This window comes from Ovis aries, chromosome 25 (genome assembly GCF_016772045.2).
Source record: "Ovis aries strain OAR_USU_Benz2616 breed Rambouillet chromosome 25, ARS-UI_Ramb_v3.0, whole genome shotgun sequence".
NCBI classification, from domain to species: domain Eukaryota; kingdom Metazoa; phylum Chordata; class Mammalia; order Artiodactyla; family Bovidae; genus Ovis; species Ovis aries.
In genome coordinates this window covers 8,204,950-8,228,988 of record NC_056078.1, presented here as the reverse complement: position 1 = coordinate 8,228,988, position 24,039 = coordinate 8,204,950, and the positions used below count along the sequence as shown (strand labels likewise).

The 24,039-nt window shown below is 50.0% G+C and overlaps 1 protein-coding gene across 3 annotated transcripts in view; it reads right to left on the bottom strand.

The window, feature by feature from the left end:
- The window catches only part of GPR137B (G protein-coupled receptor 137B), a 62,876-nt gene extending 46,279 nt beyond the window's left edge, over positions 1-16,597 (bottom strand). For all 3 annotated transcript variants that reach the window (XM_027962245.3, XM_042240945.2, XM_042240946.2), the window contains exon 1: positions 16,101-16,597. In XM_027962245.3, coding sequence (XP_027818046.1) covers positions 16,101-16,469 — 369 coding nt within the window. In that variant the 5' untranslated portion in view covers positions 16,470-16,597. The remainder of the gene's footprint in view (positions 1-16,100) is intronic.
- Positions 16,598-24,039: the final 7,442 nt, after the last annotated feature.

Here is a 24,039-nt window from a genome sequence, read left to right as displayed (position 1 = left end):
TTTTAAGTGTATGTATGACAATTTATTTGAAAATGTTACACATTTATGGTAGGTTTAAACTTTACCATAAACCGTGTCACCTACACAAAGAAATAACCTAACCAAAACTCTTGACCCCACCATGAAGTTCAGTTCCTTTGACACTGCTCTGCTTGTTCCAGGGCATTTTCTCTTTTTTTTTTTAAGATTTTATTTTGATGTAGACCATTTTTTAAGTCTTTATTGAATTTGTTACAATACTGCTTCTGTTTTATGTTTTTGGGGTTTTTTTTTGGCCACAAGGCATGTGGGATCTTGGCTCCCCAACCAGGGATTGAACCCACACCCCCTACATTGGAAGGTGAAGTCTTAACCACTGGGTTTCCAGAGAAGTCCTGAATTTTATCTCTAATTAAAAAAGAAAAAGCACTATTGAAGCCCCCAGCATCTCTCGCCTTGGTTCTGATTCCTCAGAACAGAGAGAATGTCCACCTCACTCTGGTGTTCTAAGAGCCAGCAGGCTTCTACTCCTTAAGAGGATAAATAATACATAGTCCGATCTCGCATGGCATCTCACTTTGAAGCAATGCTTTCCATCCCCTTCTACAACTTGTCTGCTCACCTGTCATGAGGAGTTTGCAACATATCGATGCTGAAACACGTGGCTCTGGTTCACGTGTTCTCACTAAGGGCGGTAGCCCACTGTCTGTAGGTCACAGATGTGTGTCCATTTCAGCACAGAGACATTTAAGAATTGTTAAGAGTGTGGGAATTCCCTGGTAACTTCAGTGGGTAGGACTCAGCTCAGAATTTAGATATACATAAAACTTAAAAGGGGCTTCCCTGGTGGCTCAGACGGTAAAGAATCCACCTTCGACATGGGAGACCCAGGTTCGACCCCCGGGGTCAGGAAGATACCCTGGAGAAGGAAATGGCAGCCCACTCCAGTATCCTTGCCTGGAAAATTCCATGGACAGAGGACCCTGACGACTATAGTCCACAGGGTCACCATGACAAAGAGTCAGATATGCCTAAGTGACTAAGAACACACACACACCAAAAAAAAAAAAAAAAACCTTTAAAAAAGTGTGGACTCTGGAGCTGGTTTCCCTGGGCTTGAATCCTGGCTCTACCAGTGATCAGCTGTGTGACTTTAGAAAAGTTACCAAACCTCTCTGTGCTTCAAGAACCTCATCTGTAAACTGAAACTAATAATAGTGCCCATCTCATAGGTTTCTCTGAGGATGAGGTGAATTCACACAGAGCACTCACCTATCAGACACCTTCTCAGTGTTTACGTGTGTGGCCTCTGCTGATCTGATTATTATTAGTCCCGGCATTTGCTCTCAAACCACAACTCTAAGCGCACGACCACCAAACTGTGATCATAAATGCTCTCCTGACCATAAAAGGCACTTTCATACTCAAAAAGGCTAGGAGCCACTGACACATCCACCATGTGTGCTCGTGATCCCTCTGCGCTGCCCACTTCCTGATATATTGGGGAAATTATGCAAAGCCTGAGGCCCCGGGCTCCCTGGCTGACAGTCATTAGTCTGTGTTTCCACATGCTGAGCATCCTCATTCACCAGAGCAGGGTGGCTCAACCTGCATTTTGTTCATTTCTGGAGTCTGCTGAATCCAAATGCAGATGTCTCCCTTTCTGTGCTGTTGCTGCTGCGTCGCTTCAGTCGTGTCCGACTCTAGCAATCCCTTAAGAAGAGCAAGACGGGTCCAGCATTCCAGGTCTCCTCTCTGAGACCGCAAAGGCAGGGGTGACGTCTCTACGTCAGCAGACACTGGCCATGTGTTTAAAGCCACAGGATATATGAAATAGACAACCACCAAAGACCTATGACATAGCACAGGGAACTCTACCCAGTACTCTGTAAAAACCTCAATGGGAAAAGAACTTGAAAAAGAATAGATATACGTAAAATGGAATCAGTTTGCTGTATACCTGAAACACATTTTTCAATTAATTAATTTTAGTTGGAGAGTAACTACTTTGCAATATTGTGACGGTTTTGCCATACATCAACATGAACCAGCCACAGGTATACCTGTGCCCCCTCCCCATGTGTGAACACCCCTCCCACCTCCCTCCCCACCCTATCCCTCTGAGTTTTTCCAGAGCACAGGTTTTGAGTGCTTCATGCATCGAACTTGCCCTGGTCATCTATTTTACATACAGTAATGCACATGTTTCAATGCTATTTGCTCAAATCATCCCACCCTCGCCTCCTCCCACTGAGTCCAAAAGTCTGTCCTTTATGTCTGTGTCTCCTTTGCTGCCATTCATGCAGGACTGTCGGTACCGTCTTTCTGAATTCTATGTATGTACGTTAATATACAGCATTTGTCTTTCTCTTTCTGACTTACTTCACTCTGGATAATGGCATCAGGTTCCTCCACCTCATTAGAACTGACTCAAATGCATTCCTTTTCATAGCTGAGTAATATTATCACCCTGCTTATTTAACTTCTATGCAGAGTACATCATGAGAAACGCTGGGCTGGAAGCGACGCAGCAGCAGAAGCACAAGCTGGAATCAAGATCGCCGGGAGAAATATCAATCACCTCAGATATGCAGATGACACCACCCTTATGGCAGAAAGTGAAGAGGAACTAAAAAGCCTCTTGATGAAAGTGAAAGAGGAGAGTGAAAAAGTTGGCTTAAAGCTCAACATTCAGAAAATGAAGATCATGGCATCCAGTCCCATCACTTACTTCATGGCAAACAGATGGAGAAACAGTGGAAACAGTGTCAGACTTTATTTTGGGGGGCTCCAAAATCACTGCACATGGTGACTGCAGCCATGAAATTAAAAGACGCTTGCTCCTTGGAAGGAAAGTTATGACCAACCTAGACAGCATATTCAAAAGCAGAGACATTACTGTGTCAACAAAGGCCCACCTAGTCAAGGCTATGGTTTTTCCAGTGGTCATGTATGGATGTGAGAGTTGGACTGTGAAGAAAGCTGAGCGCTGAAGAATTGATGCTTTTGAACTGTGGTGTTGGAGAAGACTCTTGAGAGTCCCTTGGCCTGCAAGGAGATCCAACCAGTCCATTCTAAAGGAGATCAGTCCTGGGTGTTCTTTGGAAGGACTGATGCTGAAGTTGAAACTCCAGTACTTTGGCCACCTCATGTGAAGAGTTGACTCACTGGAAAAGACTCTGATGCTGGAAGGGATTGGGGGCAGGAGAAGGGGACGACAGAGGATGAGATGGCTGGATGGCATCACTGACTCGATGGATGTGAGTTTGGGTGAACTCCGGGAGTTGGTGATGGACAGGGAGGCCTGGCATGCTGCGATTCATGGGGTCGCAAAGAGTTGGACACAACTGAGCGACTGAACTGAACTAAACTGAACTGAATATTCCATTGCATATATGTACACAACTTCCTTATCCATTCATCTGCCAATGGACATCTAGGTTGCTTCCATGTCTTAACTATTATAAATAGTGTACATTGGGGTACATGTATCCTTTTCAATTCTAATTTCCTCGGGGTGTGTGCCCAGCATTGGGATTGCTGGGTCACATGGCAGATCTAGTCCCAGTTTTTTGAGGAATCTCCACACTCTTCTTCATAGTGGCTGTACCAGTTTGCATTCCTATCAACAGCTAAAATAGCATTGTAAATCAATAAAAAATTTTTTAAAAACTTTTAAAACCATGGAACCCCATGATAGAAAAAGGAGTATGCTGTCCACATCAGGTCATTCTGGGTGCAGGAACCAAGGCATGCTCTGTGTCCCAGCCTGGCTGGGTGTCACAGGCCCCCAGAGAGGTGACTGGCTCCCAAGGTCAGGTCTTCACCCTGTCACCTCCTGCCTTTGAACTTGGCAAGTGCAGGGTTCAAGGAGCAAGTCCTGCTCACTGCTCAGTCTCACACTGACCCTTGAGACACAGAGGCCCCCTTAGGTGAGCCGCTTTCATATGAGAGGGGCTTCTCAGGTGACTCAGTGGTAAAGAATTCACCTGCCAATACAGAGATAGAGGTTTGATCTCTGGGTCAGGAAGATCCCCTGGAGGAGGAAATGGCAACCCACTCCAGTATTCTTCCTGAAGAATCCTGTGGACAGAGGAGCCTGGAGGGCTACAGTCCATGGGGTCACAGACAGTCGGACATGACTGAGAATGCATGTTTCATATGTGATCTCGAGATCAACAACGACTCTCTTCTCTGAGCTTCAGTAAAGCCCAGAACTCCCTGGAAGCATCCTCAGCCTTCACCTGCCCTCCTGAGAGCTTTCCTGCCCAGTCCTGTCCTGTCCAGCTGAGCCAGCAGCTGACAGCCCTCCTTAGGTTCGTGCACGTTTGCATCCTACCCCCAGCGCCAGCCTGGTAGCCCCAAGAGACAGGAGCTCAGCTTCATACCTACCCCCCACTCCTCTCAGGGCCCCCTCATAAATGAAGGGATGAGGTCTCAGTGGAGAAGGGCGTCTCCACCTGCCCCCTCCCTTTCTGAAAGCGCCTCTCCTCCTCTAGTTCCCAGTGGTTCAGCCAAGCTCCTCTCTCCTCCAGCCCTGCCCCAGCGGCTCACCAGAGCCTCCCTGTCCCCATCTACTGAACCGCGGCTCCATCTACCAGCATCTACCCAGGCTGCCCTGCAAGCTCTCGGCTCCACACTGGCCAAGCCAGGCCTGCAGGCACCACCCACGAGGGCTGGCGACCATCTCAAGGCCTTGGAGAGTACACTCGTCCAAACACGCTCAGAGTCACTTAACACAGCACCAAACTTGCCTTCAGTTGCCCTGCTTTTTCCAGTGGCCTCTCTCACCACACGAACATCTGCGTCCAGGTGTGAGGCTGGCCAGACTGCCATGAACTTGCCATTTTTGTTGTTGGCTGCACTCAGCTTACTGCATCTTAGTTCCCCAACCAGGGACTGAACCTGGGCTCTCGGCAGTGAAAGCATTGAGTCCTAACTGCTGGACTTCCAGGAATTCCCTGAACCTGCTTTTCTTCTCGTCCCTGATAAACTCTCTTTACCTTCCAGGGCCTCAGTGCTTCTCATAAGATAAGGGGGTCAGAACTAGAGTTCCTCGCAGTGACTTCTGCTTTTCAAACTGTGACGCAAAATTCTCAAGAGGGCAGCCCCACAGGGACTGGCAGTCTTGCTTCAATTGGAGATGGGCCCAAACTGTTGCGAAAGAGGGAAGGGACGTGGAGCCAGCCACCCCTAGGGCTTCCCCAGGTCCCCTCACTGGTGTGGGTGGAGATGGAACAAGGCCCATGAGCCTTCCTGGCACACATCTCCCTCCCTGGGCTCATGAATGGGAAGGGCTGTGGCCACACAAGGTACCATCATGGTTCTACGTTTCTGAATTGCTCCTGCCATCATCCCAGTTCACAGTTTACCAGCCAGGGCCCTACCCGTAATTGTTCTAAATGTGCTTAAATAAGGTGACACGTTGCATGGCGGGATACATTTCTCCACCTGGGAAGCCTAGATGGGTTACCAGCCAGCCAGACCCCAAGGCTCTAGAAGGAAGGTTTTGGTGTGGCTACAGCAGCATCGTGCTGTCTCATCACTGGACCCTGAGCCTCGAAGCAAATGATGTATAACTACAAAATAGGTTAACAGCGAAGAAGCCTCAGGTTTATTTTTTTCCTGCAGAAAATAACTTTCTGCCTCAGAAAGAAGGAGAATTCTCTTGTCCTTGCTGGGAGCAGGGTGGTATTTATTTTGAACTTTACATCCCCTGGAAATTCACAAGTTGAAATCCTAACCCCCAGGGTGATGGTGTTAGGAGGTGAGGGCTCTGAGCACTGAGGTCACGCGAGCGGAGCCTTCATAGGTGGTATTTGTGCTCTTATCAAAATGAACTCAAGGAGCCCTCTCTCTGCTCTCTACCACGTGAGGACACAATGAGAGGTTGGCCATCCGCAGGCAGGAAGAGGCCCTTGCTAGAACCTGACCCTGCTGACACCCCGTCCTTGGACGACTATCAGAAAGTCTACAAACAATAAATGCTGGAGAGAGGGTGGAGAAAAGGGAATGCCCCTACACTGCTGGTGGGAATGTGAATTGGTGCAGCCACTACGGTAAACAGTATGGAGGTTCCTTAAACTAAAAACAGAGCTATCATATGACCCAGCAATCCCACTCCCGGGCATATATCTGGAAAAAAAAAAAGTCAAAAAGATATACACACCTCATCATCAAGACATGGAAGTAACCTAAATGTCCACTGACAAATGAATGGATACAGAAGATGTGGTATGTATATACAATGGAGTACGGCTCAGTCATAAAAAAGAAGGAAATAAAGCCATTTGCAGCAACATGGATGGACCTAGAGATTATCACACTGTCAGATAAAGACAATATATGACATCACTTATACGTGGAATCTAAAGCAAAGAGTCGGACACAACTGAGTGACTGAACTGAACTGAAATAAAAGAGAGATACAAAAGAACTTATTTACAAAACGGAAACAGACTCACTGATTTAGAAAACAAACTTACGGTTACCAAAGGGGAAAGGCTGGGAAGAGAGAGATAAATTAGAGGAGTTTGGGATTAACATACACATACCACTATATTTAAAACAGATAACTAACAAGGGCCTACTGTATAGCACAGGGAACGCTATTCAATGCTCTGCAATGACTTAAATGGGAAAAGAACTTGAAAAAGAATAGATACATGTATAAGTATAACTGAAACACTTTGCTGTAGATCTGAAACACGACATTGTCAATCAGCTATACTCAAATATAAAACAAAAATTAAAAAAGAAAGCAATGGATTGATTATAAAGAAAGAAAGAAAAAGAAAAGAAATATCTGGTGTTGAAGCTGCCCCAGTCTGCAGTGTTCCGTTGTAGGAGCCAAACAAACTTAGACAGGGTCAGAGGATGCTCCAGTATCCTCCCCAGAGAACGGCCAGTGGGACCCCCTCCAAGAGAAGGAATGTGGTGACAGAAATTGCTCATGGGAGCAGACACAGGTCTGCAGCTAGACTGCCCCCAACTCACTATGGGATGCCAGGCAGGGGCACATACAGCAATGACCAGGGCAGAGGGGAACAAACTCACATCCCATCAGAAGCAATGAAGGGGAGCTTCTCGGTGGTCCAGTGGTTAAGACTCTGTGCTTCCAATGCAGCGGGGTGTGGGTTCAAACCCTGCTTGGGGAACTAATGTCCCACATGCCATGTGGGATGGCCCCAAAAATCTGAAAATAAAAATTAAAAAAAGAAGCAAGGATGGGAACTGAGAACATCACAACCCAAGTAGGGACGACTCAAGAGGAAGCAATGAGTGCCACCAACCCTGGGAAGAGCAGTGTGTTGTGGGAGGGGTGGCACCACTCACAGGGGCCCCAAGGGTTGGGGCCAGCCCTCCCACCTTTGCATCCCTGGTGGTGGCCTAGATCCCAGGAAGCTGCCGTGAACAAAGGAGGGTAAAATGATTTGACTCACACTAACAGTCGCAATGAGAAACGCTGGGCTGGAAGAAGCACAAGCTGGAATCAACATTGCCAGGAGAAATATTAATAACCTCAGATATGCAGATGATACCACCCTTATGGCAGAAAGTGAAGAGGAACTAAAGAGCCTCTTGATGAAAGTGAAAGAGGAGAGTGAAAAAGTTGGCTTAAAGCTCAATATTCAGAAAACGAAGATCATGGCATCTGCTCCCATCACTCATGGCAAATAGATGGGGAAACAGTGGAAACAGTGTCAGACTTTATCTTTTGGGGCTCCAAAATCACTGCAGATGGTGACTGCAGCCATGAAATTAAAAGACGCTTACTCCTTGGAAGAAAAGTTATGACCAGCCTAGATAGCATGTTGAAAAGCAGAGACATTACTTTGCCAACAAAGGCCCATCTAGTCAAGGCTATGGTTTTTCCTGTGGTCATGTATGGATGTGAGAGTTGGACTGTGAGGAAAGCTGAGTGCCGAAGAATTGATGCTTTTGAACTGTGGTGTTGGAGAAGACTCTTGAGAGTCCCTTGGACTGCAAGGAGATCCAACCAGTCCATTCTGAAGGAGATCAGCCCTGGGATTTCTTTGGAGGGAATGATGCTGAAGCTGAAACTCCAGTACTTTGGCCACCTCATGCAAAGAGTTGACTCAATGGAAAAGACTCTGATGCTGGGAGGGATTGAGGGCTGGAGGAGAGGGGGACAACAGAGGATGAGATGGCTGGATGGCATCACTGACTCGATGGACATGAGTCTGAGTGAACTCCGGGAGTTGGTGATGGACAGGGAGGCCTGGCGTGCTGCGATTCATGGGGTCGCAAAGAGTCGGACACGACTGAGCGACTGAACTGAACTGAACAGTAGCAAGGGGCTTCCCCAGTGCCAATGCAGGAAATCCCGCAGGTTTGATCCCCAGGTTGGGAAGATCCCTTGGAGAAGGACATGGCAACCCACTCCAGTATTCCTGTCTGGGAAACCCCATGGGGAGAGAAGTGGCAGGCCACAGTCCATGAGGTTGCAGAGAGTCAGACACGACTTAGCGACTAAACAATGACAACAAGTAGCAAAGCCACCTGTTCTTTGTCAAGTGTGTGTCCTGCAGGTAGAATTACAGAGATGATGGAGTGAATTAAGGCCCCAACCTTCCATCGGAAACTTCTCACTCATGGTGTCACCACCATAAGGACTGTCACTAAGTCACAGGGGCTGCTGGCACCACAGAGACAGACTTGACGTGGTCTGTTCTCCCCACTCATGGTCAAGGTCCCTGAAGGCAGGAACTACATGTGACCATTACCCAGTCTGCACAGCCTGCAGGGAATAACAGGCCTCAGAAGAATGTGTTAAGTGTCCCTCCAAGGATGAGCACATAAGTGAACTGTGGAAGATGCTTACGGTGGCATACCATCCAGCCTTAAGAAAGAAGGAGCTAGGACATGGACGAACCCTGAAAACATCATGCTAAGTGAGAGGAGCCAGACACAAAAGGCCGCTTAGTGTATGATCCCTCTGATATGAAGTATCCAGAACAGGGGGCCTCCCAGGTGGCACCAGAGGTAAAGAACCTGCCTGCCAATGCAGGAGACATAAGAGATTCAGGTTTGACCCCTGATTCAGGAAGATCCCCTGGAGGAGGGCATGGCAACCCACTCCAGTATTCTTGCCTGGAAACTTCCATGGATGGAGGAGCCTGGCAGACCTCAGTCCACGGGGTCGCAAAGAGTTGAACACGACTGAAGCGACTTAGCATGCACGCACGCATGCACATCCAGAGCAGACGGGTGTTTGCCAGGGGCTGGGGTGAGCGGGGAAAGTGGACTGACTGCTGAATGCGCATGGAGGGTGTTTCTGGAGTGACGAAAATGTTCTGGAACTGAACCGCAGTGGCTATTGCATAAAAATGTCAACGCACTACAGGCCACACTAAGTCGTACATATTAAAATGGTTAATTTTACGGCATGTGAATGTCACCCCAATTTTAAGAACACACTTGTCGAGTGAATGAAATGAATCTCCAAATTCATGTCCACAGACTGTGTGACTCAGGATCGGGGTTCAGGGGCCAGCCAGGCTCCCATTCAGCCCACGTGCCTCTGCTCCTGGTCACACATCACCCACGGACCGTCACATCACCTGATGGGCAGCACGACCTCTGGCATCTCTTAGGTCTGGGTAGCAGGGGGAGGGTATATGAGGCAGGGTGCAGGCCAGAGAGCTGATTTCAGCCCTTGCAGACATTTACCCTGTGTTTTACACACTATGTAGCCTGGCTGGTGGGTGTGTCATTAAAAGGCGGGGACCGGAGGACATCATAAGACACCCAGCCCAAGGCCCCTCACCTGTGTTTCCCCAGGCTCTGCAGGCGGGGAGAGGACCCCGTGGGTGGCATGTGGCTCTGTTTGTGTCCATCTTCCCCTACAGTCTGGGGCCCCTCAGGGCACAAATCCAGCTGTCTCTGACCCTGGACACCTGCGCACAGGTGACTGATGTGTTCACTGAGTAAATGACACTGTAACCAGGAGACGAGAAGCCACAGCCTGTTATAGCTTGTTTCCAAAGTGCCCGAAGGACCTGCCCCCAAAACAGCAAGGTGACACACACTGGACTTGTCCAAAGTTTCTCCCAAGAACTGAGTCCAGCCTGCAATCTGTGGCCTACGAGCTTAGAACAGCTTTTTTTTTTTTTAACCTTTTTAAAGAGATGTCTAAAAAGAACAAAAAAAATTACACAACAGAGATCATGTGTAGCTACAAGGCCTAAAATATTGATGTGGACACCATCACGACTTCCTTTCCTGTGCTTTCCACACCCAAGTTTAAGGAAACGAGCCACTAAAACCACGGGGTCATCTGTTGTCCTCAGAGGTTAACAGACTCTAAACTTCAGCCATGGGATAAATCAAAAGTAAAATATTTACAAGCTTCTGTAGACCTCCAGGGGCGCATACGTGCCAGGGATGGTCAGCACTGTGTGCCGAGCCCATCCGTCTGGAGAAAATTGACCCGCCACACCCACAACCGAGAGGCTTCTCTCCTCTCCCTGGAGCTGCAAGACAATCAGAAATCGGGGGATGACAGTGGATTTTGGATCAAAAACTATGTCGTTCTCAAAAACCTAAGACTGAGGGATGTCATTCGGATGAGGGGCTGTCAATTTCACCGACGCTGCTCTCCGATCATCCTGCCCCTCGGTGCTTCACCCCGCACCTCCGAGCTGATGGCTCTGGGGGCCGAAGAATGGGGCACAGCACAGCCCTCTGGTGGGGAGGGCACTGCCGTTGGACATGCCAGCACAGCCCACCTGAGCAACCAAGAGCCTTAGGACGGTGCTCTCTTTCTGCCTCCCTGCTAGCTCCTGCTTGTCTGACCGCGGGAAAGTCAGGTAAGCAGAAGGATGCAGCCGAAGCTTACAGGCGTGAGAGTGTGGGGGCCCCAAACTCCGGCCCTCAGTCACGTCCGCCTCTGTGTGTGTGTTTAGCCTCTCAGGCATGTGCAACTCTCTGCAACCCTCTGGATGAGAGCCCGCCAGGCTCCTCAGTCCATGAGATGTTTCAAGCAAGAATACTGGAGAGGGTTGCCATTTCCTTCTCCAAGGGATCTTCCTGACCCAGGGATTGAACCTGCCTCTCCCGTGTCTCCTGCATTGCAGGCGGATTCTTTACCCGCTGAGCCACTGGGGAAGCCCCTCAGATATGCTGAGAGGAGGCTAACTTTTCCCATAAGGGCCGAGGGCATGAAATTTGGTTCCCCTGACGCTGCTGCCCTACTACACAGAAGCAGCCAAGGAGAACAGAGAGCGAGGGCTTCGAGGAGAGATCTGAGGAGACGGGGCTGTAAAATTACAAAGCTGCTTTGGGGGCGTGGGGGATTTTTAGCAGTAAAATTAGGAGTTGACTTCCTGGGGGCTGCTGGTGATAAATGGCAGACTGAACGCTAGTAAGGAAGACGTCTCGTGAACCTGTGCGTGTGTGCATGGACATACTACAGGCGTGTACACACACATACCACACACACAGCTCTGGCCGCTGGGAGCCCACTGGGCGACCACAGGAAGCCGGTGCAGGGGTCAGGAAGCCACAGTGTGGTGCAGACATGAGGATTCCCCACCCCTGTGCGACTGCGTGGCCCCGGTTCTGAAATAAAATCCTTGGCGACCAACAAACTTGCCCTGTGTGTTCCTAAGCTTCTTACTTCTTCATAATCACCAAGAGGCCTAGAAGCTTCCCTCCTCACAACTCCTAGATGAGGGCCTGGCACACAACAGATTCAGCCAACGTTCTTGATGAAATGGACTGCCAAGAACCACAGCGAGATCCACTCCTGCCTGAGGTCCCACCTCCTCCTCCCTTTTCCTGGTGCAGGTAAAGACAGGGTCCCCGGACTAGATTTTCAGATGCCTCCTTCTTTCCTGTCAGCAGAGATAAGGACCAGGATGCATTTCAAGGGGCCAGGGGAGGCGGGGGGCAGGGGTTGTTGTGTGCAGCAAGCACTCTTCCTGGCTCTGCGTGCCTAGCTGGGGACCCTGGACAAGTCACCAGGATCCTCGAGGCCTCGGTTGGCTGTGAGCAGAATGAAGGTGGAGCTTCTGGACCTCCCAGGCCCATCAGCTCTTGGGGTCAGGAGCCGCAGCCGTGACAAACCAGGGACTTCCAACCTCTTCCCAAGGAGAGGCCCAGTGCCACTGCCATTCGACAACATGAAAGTTGCCAGTTGGAGGAAAAAGGCATTTCAGCGCCACAGTGGGCAATGAAGAGCCGAGCCAGTGCTGGGGCCTGACCTTCAGGACTGCGGTTTGGCCAGTCTGGGCTCTGGCTATTAAAAGATGAGGCAGAGCATCTCAACTGCAGGAGAGGGAGAGGAGGGGATGAGAGACTCCTTTAACCTGCTCCAACCCGGAGGGAGGGCACTAGGGCCGTCCTTGTCCTACAGCAGGTCAGTAACCCAGCTCTGCCCAGAGAGCCCAAGGAGAGCTGGCTCCTTAGGCTCCATCCCCTGATTCACAGGTCTTTGTAAGCTCACCACGACTCCCTGGCCCACCACGAGTCCCAAGCCCTCACTGTGAACTCTAACACCTACCAAGACCCCTAGGATCCCACCATGAGATGCAACACCCATCATGACCTCTAGGCCTACACCATGAGTTTCAACCCCCACCTTGACCCCCAGACTCCCACCATGAGACCTAACATCCATCATGACCCCCAGACCCCCACCATTAGCTCCAAAACCCACCATGACCCCCAGACCCTAACCATTAGCTCTAACACCCAACATGACCCCCAGACCTCCACCATGAATTCCAACCCCCACCATTACCCCCAGACCCCCGCCATGAGACCCAACCCCCACCATGACTCCCTGGCCCCCAGCAAGAGCCTCAGATGCCCACAGGAAAGCCCCTGCATCCTCCCACCCACACTCTTAAGGCATAGTAGGTGCTGGCTCCTGCGTCACTGTTTGTTAATCAAACCACCTCTTTTCCATGGGAGGGTTCACTTCTTTTCCTTCCTCAAACCGGCCTGTAATGGTAGGAGTCTGTCTCAGGGGTCAAGACAAGGCTGCACCAGGGGGAAGCTGAGCCTGCCACACTCCTTCACACCCAGGAACCCCAGGAGTCTGAGGTCCAGGCCCAAAATTCTAGTGGGGGACAGCTGGGGGACATACCCAACCAGGTGTCACTGAGCTGCCAGGACCCTCCGACAGTTCTACAGACAGACCTGCCTCGCAGGGGACTTCACTGGCCCAGAAGCTGGCGGCCTTGGCCCTGGTGCGTCTACCGTATAGCCTGGTGGGCAGAGGGCTTACCACACCTCATGCACAGAGACCCCTGTGCACCTCAGGCCTCAGGGTCCTGCCCCCTCTAAGACCCCTTTAAAAAGCAAATGAGCACTGAGCTAGAAGAACAGATTCTGGAGTGTATGCCTCCACTCCAGCCTCGGCCCTGCAAACTCCTAGAGCAGCAGGAGCTGAGCAGGAGTCTGCTGGACCCAGCAAGGGCCCGGAGCTGGAAACAACTCAGTGCCTGGGGCTTCAAGGAGAGCTCAGACACTCGGAGCCAGACATAGACACACAGAGCCTGCTAATGACTGAACCAGTCCCACCAGGAGCTGGAGAGAGGAATCTCCTGCAGTCTTCGGAACTGAAATATACTCTCCCTTAAATCCCTTGACTTATTACTCAGCTGTGTTGGATGTATACTTGGCATCTCCTCAATTGGATGCCAAGCTCCCAGAGGACACGATGTGACATTCACAGGAGGGTACGCTTTCCCACTGTAAGATGTTTCAAATACTGTACCATGAAGGACAAGCCTGGCACTCTGATGTCACAGATGTGGGTGTGATTCCTGGCTCTAGGGCTCACTGGCCGTGTGACCCTGAGGGAGTCATATATAACCTCCCTGGCCCTCCTCTGAAAAACAGGGACACCATCCATCCTTCCTTCAGAGGGTAGTTGGGAAGAATAAATAAGACCGCTCAGAATCGTGCCTAGCACACAGCACAGGGTTCTTCATTGTTAGCCACTACCCACCAGCCTCCAAAATCTGATTCACATTCTCTAAGACGGGGCTCAAGCCGCAGTAATCCTTAATGCTCCCCCAGCCGTTCCAGTGGTTGAAGAGCCTGACCTAACAGAAGGCACATGGGAGGGGTCGGGGGAGAGGGATGTTGGAGCTGGGAGTCAAAGGGCGACCCCTTTAAAACACCCTGGAAGTATCAGACTATTTGCCAGGAAGCCAGGAAACAGCTCATCTGCCGGTGTCTGTGATGCCAGCAGTTAGTACCACCTCCTCCTGCCAGCCACCCTGGAGATATAAAGAAAACAAGACCTGGGAGTCATCAAGAAGCCAGGGCGGTGGCTTGTGGCCTCTCGGCTTGCGAGGCTGTTGGCCTGGTCACTCTTTCCCTCACTCAGCATTTACTCGCCAACCAGCAGATGGTGCAGAAAATGTGTGGCTCTGCGCCTAATCCAGCTCTGAGCGCAAACTTTGCATGTGACTACCAGACAGCCACGGCCGTGCTCTAAGTTGTCCTTTTTCCTTCTCCAAAAGGGACCTGACCACAACATGCCATCAGACCACTGTCACAGTTCTTGAAGGAACATCAACATACCTGACTTCTGAATCTTCCTGGAATCACCCGCTTTGGATCCAATTTAAAAAAAAGAAGAAGTCAGAGTGTCTGCACTGTAGCTGACTGCCTGAACTGGTTTTTGGATTTAAAAGCTGTATTTGGACAGATGACATACATGACTCGTGGACTGGAAAATATGCTGATACACTGGACGGAGGAGACTGCTTTATCTATAGATCCCTTTTGATAAAATTACAATAGCTACTTATGCTAGCTTTTAGCCAAAAGTATTTCCTCCAAATTGTCATTCAGGGGCTCCCATTACACCAGAGTAATTCTTATTCTACCTTTTCTTCCTTTTTTTTTTTTTTTCCAACAACAGCATTTTTTTTCTTTTTAAGGTTTTTTTGGATGTGGACCACTTTTAAAGGTTTTATTGAATTTGTTACAATAATGCTTCTGTTTTATGTTTTGAATTTTTGGTTGCAAGGCATGTGGAATCTTAGCTCCCCAACTAGGGATCGAACCTGCACCCCCTGCATTGGCAGGTGAGGCCCCAACAGTATTTTAATAAATAAGGACACTATTAAAAGGAATGTAATACTTGCTGGCACAAAGCGTCTAGCCAAGCGACAGTTCTTAAACTCCCCTTACCAGGTGGTATCATTGGCCTTCCCTCTGGACAGGGTCCTAGTGAAAATGGACATTTTAGTGCTTGGAAAGCCAATGGGAAGCAGAGATGCTGCTGCTGACGACGGTATTGTGCTATTTCACCTTTATACAATACTTCACACGCTCTTTGCAAGACACTTTCCAATTACTGTACTTAAGTCAAGCGTCGCAGCAGCCAAGGCAATTCGCACGTTCTCCCATTAGCTTATTAACAATCTGCTCATAAAACGACTCCCCAGTGCCTGTAAAAGGGCGCCAGGAAACTTTCGGCTTTTTCTCGGGGCCTCTCAGATGAGCTCAGGGCAACCCTGAGCTCTCGAGGCATCAGCTCGGGAGCTGGGTGCTACCCCGACGGCTGTGTAGCAATCCTGTGGAATGAGTGAGCAGGCTGCCCTTCAGCAGGGCTCCCAGGCTGGAGGCTCCAAACATTCCATCCAAACCAGGGCAGTCCCACTCTGTCCTCAAAAAAAGCCAGCGTCTGGCCCCAATCTGGAGGCCAAGGTGGCAGCGACTTTTCCAGGCTGGTGGTCAGATGCTTTGGGACGAGGGGGCAGAGGGGAAACTGGAGTGCCAGTCTCCTTGGTGAGCACGTCTCCCATCAGTACCGAGTCTGCTGTGTGCACGGAGATGCTGCCGCGCCCTGCGCGCTGAGTGATGCCGACTTGCGGGCAGAGGATGACGGGTGGCCGCCAGCCCTCAATCTCCTTTCCCTTCCCCTTCTCCCCCTTCGGGAATGCGACGGCGTTACCTGGGACAAAGGCCTGCAGGTGGGACAGGGCTCGGACCACCCCAGGATCAATGCTTCTCACACACGCACGCACACTGAGCCCCAGGGCTCTGCGACCCGCTCCCGCGGCTGCCATCGGCCCCGCCAGGTGAGCACCCCCAGGCGTTCCCGCCAGCGGGGGCGGCCTCCCGCGACTCACCTGCGTGAAATACAAGTTCATCAGCGTCAGGGTGAAGAACTGGAGGCACACGGGGAAGCAGTAGAGCAGCCAGAAGACGAAGGGGCTGAGCGCGTTGGCCGCCACAAAGTCTTTGAAGTAGAAGGAGAAGAGGACAGTCCGCAGGGAGGCCCAGAAGAGGCAGAGGAAGAGGAAGACGCTCTGGTAGCTGAGCCGCTTGTGGCGGTAGCGCAGCACCAGCCAGAGCTGCGCGTAGATGAACAAGAAGAGCAGCGAGTAGAACACGGTGTAGACGACGGTGAGGCCGAGCTTCACGTAGGGGGGCACGGCCGGGGTCAGCGTGGGCGGCAGCGAGTCGTTGCGGAGGGGGTCCCACGGCGGGGCCTCCATCGGGCCGGGGGCGCTGCGGCGCGGCCCGCGCGCTCCGGCTTCATCTGGGCTCGCGGCCGCCGCCACCCCCGCGGGGGTCTCCGCGCACCGCGCTCCACCCGGAGCCGCGCGCCTGCAGGAAAGAAAACAAGCCGCACTTCCTCCCCCGGCACCACATGATTCACCGGGGCGGCCTTTGTCTGCGATTGGCAGCGCCGCGCCCGCCGCCCCCGCGCGCCCGCCGGCCCCGCGCGCCCCGGCTCTGCCCTGCGCGCCCCCACGAGCCCCGCCCCGCGCGCCGCGCCCCCCCCCCGGCCCGCCCCCGGCCCGGCCGCCGGGCCCCCGGAGCCCCGCCCCCGCCCGCGCGCCCCCGCGCCCCTCCCGCCCGGCCCCGCCCCCGCCCCGCCCCCGCCCCGCGCGCCCCCGCGCCGCCCGCCCGCAGCCCCCCAGAGCCAGCCGCTGCGGCGTCGCCGGCCGGGCGGGTCCCCGCGCCCCGCGCTCTCGGCTGATGGTTAGGTGTTGTTTTGCAACGAGAAGTTATTTTCTTTCAACAGCGACAAACGTTACAAAAAACATTTTTTTTAACTTTCAAAATAAAACTTTGCGACTCTGTGGCAATGAAGTCACTGCCGTTTTTCCTTTTTCATACTGGAGTGATGTTTATTTCTAAATCCAGAAATGCCAAAGACAGGGTTTGTGTTTTTGAGGTCAGGTTTGTATACGCCGGGTGAGGAAAAGAATGGTCCCTGTGACTGCCTCCTGGTCTCGGTGGTAAGCAGGGCTGTTTCCTCCCGGAGAGCCACAGGGAGCGCCCCACACGGTGCTTCCCACACGGTGCTTCCCACACGGTGCTCCCGCGGCGGGCTGGGGATGCTCACCCCTCACCTCCCGGGAAAGCAGCTGGGGCAGCGGAGGGAGCCCCCCGACCTCAGAGTGCGGGTGACCGCCTCTGATTCCGATGCAACCCCTGCCACCCGTGCAGCAGGGCGGTCTGCGCATCAGACAGACAAGCCCTCTCCTTTTGCCGTGGCAGAGGAGTCGCTCTTCGGAGGCCATGACTCAGTTTACATCCCCAGGGGCCTCTCCAGCATCACCTTAAGGGTGCTGGAATTGTAGAGTGCCGTGGAGGAGAGGGCTCGCCAAGCTGCCCTCTGGAAGCCGTTCTAGGCAAGCGGTTTCGGTAAACAGAAGAAAGAGACTGATATCTCCAAGACTCCAGTAATATCTTGTGATTTTTTTTTTTTCATCTCAAGTTAATAGTCGACTTTGTTCCTAATCGTGTGTTCTCTTCCGTTAAAACAGCGTCCTCCCCCTCCCGGCCCCGCACCGGTGGATCATCGAGCAGCCATGCTTTTCCAACCACTTATTTAGTGCTTGCTCCCTGCTCACGCGCTTCAGGTGATTCATCAGGTGTCTTTGGTGTCAAGCTCCTTTTCTAGTTACTCTCTCCTTTCCCTTTCTCGCTTGCCCCTCATTGTTCTGAGGATAAAGTCCAAACTCCTACCCTAGCTTGCCTCATTGACTTGTCCCGTAAGAGGTGTTAATGAATGTTAACACCTCTTAACTGCTGTTGCCAAGGAAACCTTTCCACCCCCTACTCCACCAGCTGGCCAAATCCTATTCCTTGTAAGGGGGTTGGTTACTTCCTCCAGAGAGTCTTTCTTAACCACATCACCATGGACTCAGTACTAGGGTGGGTGCAAGAAACAAGGTTTCCCTGGTGGCTCTGTTGGTAAAGAATCTGCCGGCAATGCAGGAGACCACCTGCAAGGCAGGTGACCTGGGTTCTGCCCCTGGGTGGGGAAGGTCCCCTGGAGAAGGAAATGGCAACTCACTCCAGTATTCTTGTCTGGAGAATCCCCAAGAACAGAGGAGCCTCGCAGGCTGTATAGTCCATGGGGTCGCAACAGTTGGGCACAACTTAGTAAACCACCACTATCAAGAAACAAGTGACGTGAGTGACAGTTATGCAAGGATGCCTTTGTCTTCACGTGTGTTCTGTGTCCAAATTTCCTCTTTATGTACTAACTCCAGGGCTTCCCTGATAGCTCAGTTGGTAAACCGTCCACCTGCAATGCAGGAGACCCCGGTTCGATTCCTGGGTTGGGAAAATCTGCTGATGAAGGGATAGGCTACCCACTCCCGTATTCTTGGGCTTCCCTTGTGGCTCAACTGGTAAAGAATCCACCTGCAATGTGGGAGACCTGTGTTCGATCCCTGGGTTGGGAAGGTCCCTGGGAGAAGGGAAAGGCCCACTCTAGTATTCTGGCTTGGAAAATTCCATGGACTGTATCGTCCATGGGGTTGCAAAGAGCTGGACACAGCTGAGTGACTTTCACTTTCACCAGTCATGTTAGATTGGGACCCACTCTAATGATCTCATCTTTTATTTTTATTATTATTGTTATTATTAACTTGGGTAAATTTATTTAATATATTATTAACACAAATATAATATAACATGCATATAACACAGCAAGGAATTGAGTCCTCAGGCCCTCGTAATCTCCCCATTCTTACTCTTTCCAGTTGGTCCCCTAACCATCCATGAGAGACAAGAGAAGGTTTTGGTTAAAGTCGGATATTTTGTCAGGAATCCGAATAACCTCTCTTTTGGTTTAGTTGTGGTTGCAAAAGATAAGATACGATTTTAGCATAGTCAGTGAAAGTCCCTGGTTTCCAGACTGCCTGGAACTAGAATTTAAGATCCTGCCAAGGGCTTTCCCGGTGGCTCAGATGGTAAGGAATCTGACTGCAATGCAGGGGCCCCGGGTCCGATCCCTGGATGCGGAAGATCCCCTAGTGAAGAGAATGGCTACCCACTCCAGTATTCTTACCTGCAGAATTCCTTGGACAGAGGAGCAAAGAGTCAGACATGACTGAGTGACTAACACAACTGCAATCACTTCTTAAGCCTTCTGGACGTAGCATCAGCCACTCCACCCCACAGTTTTCCAATCCTTTGTGCCCTTCATGCTGTTCCCTGGCAGCCACCCCTTGGTTTCTCAATGCCTTAACTTCAATGGGACCTCCACTGTGCTGGGTGACCTTCACACAAGCAACCACAAGTTGACATTGTGCCTGTCTTAATACAACTTGAATTTTAACTGCCCTTAGATCCAACCAGACAATCAATATCAAATTCAATCCCATCCCCTGAAGGTATATGGCTGTCGCTAACCCTGCTGTCAATTTTGGTACTTCTCAGGATTCTTGATTACACGCAAGAGAAATAAATTTTGTTTAATTTCTTTTACCCCAGTCTCTGCCTTCTTCTTCACATGTGTTCTCTCTGTGTCCAAATTTCCTCCTTTTCTACTGACTCCAGTCATAGTGGATTAGGACCCACTCTATTGACTTCATCTTTGATTATTAAACTTTGGTAAATTTAAGCAGAAAAAGAATGTATAAAAGGTACTTTATGTAGCTCACAAAATCCTCAGGAGCTCTGGAGGAGTTTGGAAGCTAAGAAAGGAGAATGACACCCAAGATAATGCTGCAGAACTGGTTCTGTAGGAATACTGTTGCTGCCACCCCAGGCTCTTACGTGGTAGCTTGCACCACAGACCTCCCCAGTGCTGGACGTTGGAAATGGCCTCTATCAACTAGGAATGAAGATAATGCAAATGATAGAAAACCTGGCTAATAATGGCTTAAACATAAATGCTTATTTTTCTCATCTATCTAGAAGTTAGTAGCTGCAAACGTGGAATCAACTCTTAAAAATCTGCCAGGAATACTGGTTCTTTCAGTCTGCTTTACTACCCTTAGCTTATTGGCTTTAATCTTCAGAGTTGTTCCCTCCTGGTTGCGAGATGGCTGCTGCAAGCCTAGATATTGCATATACATTCAAGGTAGAAATTGAGAGAAGACAGAAAGGGTGATTCCTATATCAAGAAGGCAAAAGTTTTCCAGAAATCTCAAGACAAAGCTCCATCTATATCTCCCCCAGCCAGAAGTGTGCCATACAGCCATCCAGAGAGAAGGAAAGAAGTTAGGAGTGCATGCCCAGCCTGGATGAGGCTTAGAAAAAGGTTGGTAAAGGGTGTTGGGGGAGTGAATCCCTTTCTAGAATAGAGGATGTAGTTCATGCTGCTTTGAATCAAGAGCTTCCAATTCGAAGTCTGGGGCAGATCCATTTGATTGACTGAGACTAGACCACGTGCCCGCATCCCAGCAGCTATAGTGGCTAGGAACATGAGAATGTAGCATCTTCTGCTTCCACGGTGGGTGCTTCTACTTCCGAGAGTAGGAAACTCCCCAGTGTAGCAAGGGAGTGCAGATGCTGGGGGTACAAACTGGTGGCAGATAATTTCCTATACAGCTATAGACTTCCCCAGATGATTACACATGTGTGCCTGCTCAGTTACTCAGTCGTGTCCAACTCTTTGTGACCCCATGGACTGTAGCCTGCCAGGCTCCTCTGTCCATGGGATTTTCTAGGCCAGAATACTGCAGTGGGTTGCCATTTCCTACTCCAGGGGATCTTCCTGACCCAGGGATCGAACCCACATCTCCTGTGTCTCCTGTACTGGCAGGCAGGTTCTTTCTACTGTACCACCCGGGAAGCACTAGAAGATTATACGCACATAGTTAAAAGTTTAGATGTAACTTTTTGGAAAAGGAATATAACATTTGCATGAAATTATCTCTTTTAAATTATCTGCCAGCTATCCTCAGAAATACCTTTTTTTTTTTAAATTGTGGGGTGTTTTTTTTCTTCTTTAATTTCTTAGCCACGCCCTATGGCATGCAAGATCTTGGTTCCCTGATCAGGAATTTTACCTGTACCCCCTGCAGTGGAAGCTTGACGTCTTAAGCACTGGGCTGCCAGAGAAGTCCCTCAGAAATTCTTTTAAATATTTAAAGGGTGAGAAGAAGGCAGGCCAAAGAAGGAATTTCTGTTTTGCCTCTTGGCTGGTCAATGAGATCCAACTATTACCGGGCATCTCTCCCAGCTCTGAACTTCCTGTCTTGACCGAGTGCCCAGGTAGCCAGGACCCCCAGCGGTGCAGCTGCCCCGGGCCTAATGACCCGAGCAAGCCCGGCCTCAGACCTTTGTCACACCTCCAGCCAGGCTCCACACCAGGTTGAACGTGTCTGTCTGTGTTCCACTTCAGAGAACTAGAATTTCCAAGGTGGTAAGTATTAACAGCTCAGTGTGCATGCTCGGTCACTGAGTCGTGTCAGACTCTGCGACCCCACGGACTGTAGCCCATCAGGCTCCGCTGTCCATGGGATTTCCCAGGCAAGAATACTGGAGTGGGTTGCCATTTCCTCTAGAGTAGCTTATTTCAATAAATAAATCTTTGTTGGCATTTTCCTGGGAAAGAGCACTCCTCGGTACTGCTGATTCCAACTAGAGAAATGTATGATAGTTAGAAACAACAGAACTAACCACAGCCTGCTCAATCTAGGGCACAATGACAGACACCTAGAAGGGACGTACTAACCAGGAACTGGGTCAGGTAGAGAGGGCACACCCCCTGCACAATGGACACTAGGCTTATTTGTATTCATAGACGTAAATTGTTAGATGAAACTGCTCAGCCATTACAGCAGCCACAGAATTATTGCTTTTCTACATTTTTAAAATTCAGCCCCTGAACACTTCGTGTCATGTGGCTTTCAGCCTTCAGATTCCACTCCGAACAAGACTGGCTTTATTGGTTTGGTCTGGTATTTGCTCTAAGTGACATGTCCTGCTTTGCCAAACGTAAAGAGATTTTTTTAAAAAATGACAACCCCTTCATGTCTATGATTAACACAACACATAGTTAGGTATGTTTGATTAATTACTGAATGAGCAATGAATTTGCTGGCAGTAGTTTGCTTAGCAATTCAGGACAAAGTAAACATCACTTGTGAGGTTTTTTTTTTTTTTTTTTGTCTAAATTGCAATCAAACTTTGAAAGCTAAGGGTGTCAAAGGTTTCAGGAATGCTAAGAGTCAAGGGGTGAGATAGCAAAAGCGATAAGGGTTTTGCAAGCTGATTCTCGTGGGAAAGTTTTGTTTCAACAAATACGTCTCATGTTTTATGAAATATGATTCACTTATCTACTCTTCTCAATCTCATGTTTGTAATTCCTAAATGTAAAGACCATGAAACATATCAGAGTTTTAAAACAACTTTATCGGATCATAAAATTCACCCATTTCAAGCGCACAACTCAATGATTTTTAGTAACTTCACCTCGTGGGGCAACTATCATCATAAATCTATGTTAAACTGTTTCATCCCCTCCCCCCCCATAATAAGCATAACAGATTTTAATTCAGCCAGGTATGGGATTATTTATAGCAAAGTCTAAATCCAAGGCAATCCTTAACCACTGTCTAAGCAAACAGGCAGATGATACAGCCCTCCTAGTGTTGCTCAGAAGTACTCTTTTATTGATTCAGTCATCTCATTAAAACTTTGGCATTAAGTAGAACTGAGGTAGAAAGGGAACTTAGTATAAACTGACGCCAGTGGTAATCAGGAGCATGCACTATTGCTTATTTGCTTGAAAACAGAATGGAATGTTTCCTTCCAGCAAATCCCAGAAGCGTGTTCACCTCATACTCTGCTCCAGGGAAGGTACTGTCAGAGGTTTCCTCAAATTTCTATGGGGAAAACTAGATCCAGTTCTTTCCAGAAGTTGTTGTTTGGTGTTTTTTTTTTTCATTTTGTCCATGCAACACATGGGATCTTATTAATAGTTTCCCAACCAGGACTTGAACCTGAGCTCCTGCATTGGAAGCAAGAAGTCTTAACCACTGGACCACCAGGGAAGTCCTTTCTAGGGATTCCTGGAAAGGCATGGTGCTGGCTAACGTTCTGTGATCTTATAAGCCCTTTCGTCTCCAGAAATAGCACTTCAGGTAGCTTGACTCCAAGAGGACAAGGATTCTACCCATCGAACTTCATTCTGTCTCACGGCCTGAGAATGGCCACATCTTATTTTCAGGGGTGTCTGTACTGCAGGAAAATGATCTGTTACGATGGCACCATTGGTCTTCCTGTCATACATATGGTCAGCCTCCAAGAGGGGTTGGAGTTTCTAGGTCCAGTGAACTGTGGAGATAGACTGGCTGATACCCCAAGGGCAGAACCAAAAGGATGAAGGATAAATCTCTTGAAAATTCTTCTGGATTTCCCTGATGGTCCAGTGGTTGGGAATCCACCTGCCAACGCAGGGAACATGGGTTCCATCCCTGATGTGGGAAGATTCCATATGCCATGGGGCAACGAAGCCCATGCGTCACAGCTACTGAGCCCGTGCTCTGGAGCCTCTGAGCTGCAACTACTGAGTGCATGTACCCTAAAGCCCATGCTCCACGACAAGAGAAGCCACCACAGTGAGAGGCCCAAGCACTGCGACTAGAGAGCAACTCGAGGGCAGCAAGGAAGCACTGCTGTTGCTGAGTCGCGCCAGTCGTGGCCAGCTCTGTGCGACCCCACAGACGGAAGCCCACCAGGCTCTGCCGTCCCTGGGATTCTCCAGGCAAGAATCCTGGAGTGGGTTGCCATGTCCTTCTCCAATGCATGAAAGTGAAAAATGAAAGTGAAGTCGCTCAGTCGTGTCCGACCCCTAGCCACCCCGTGGAC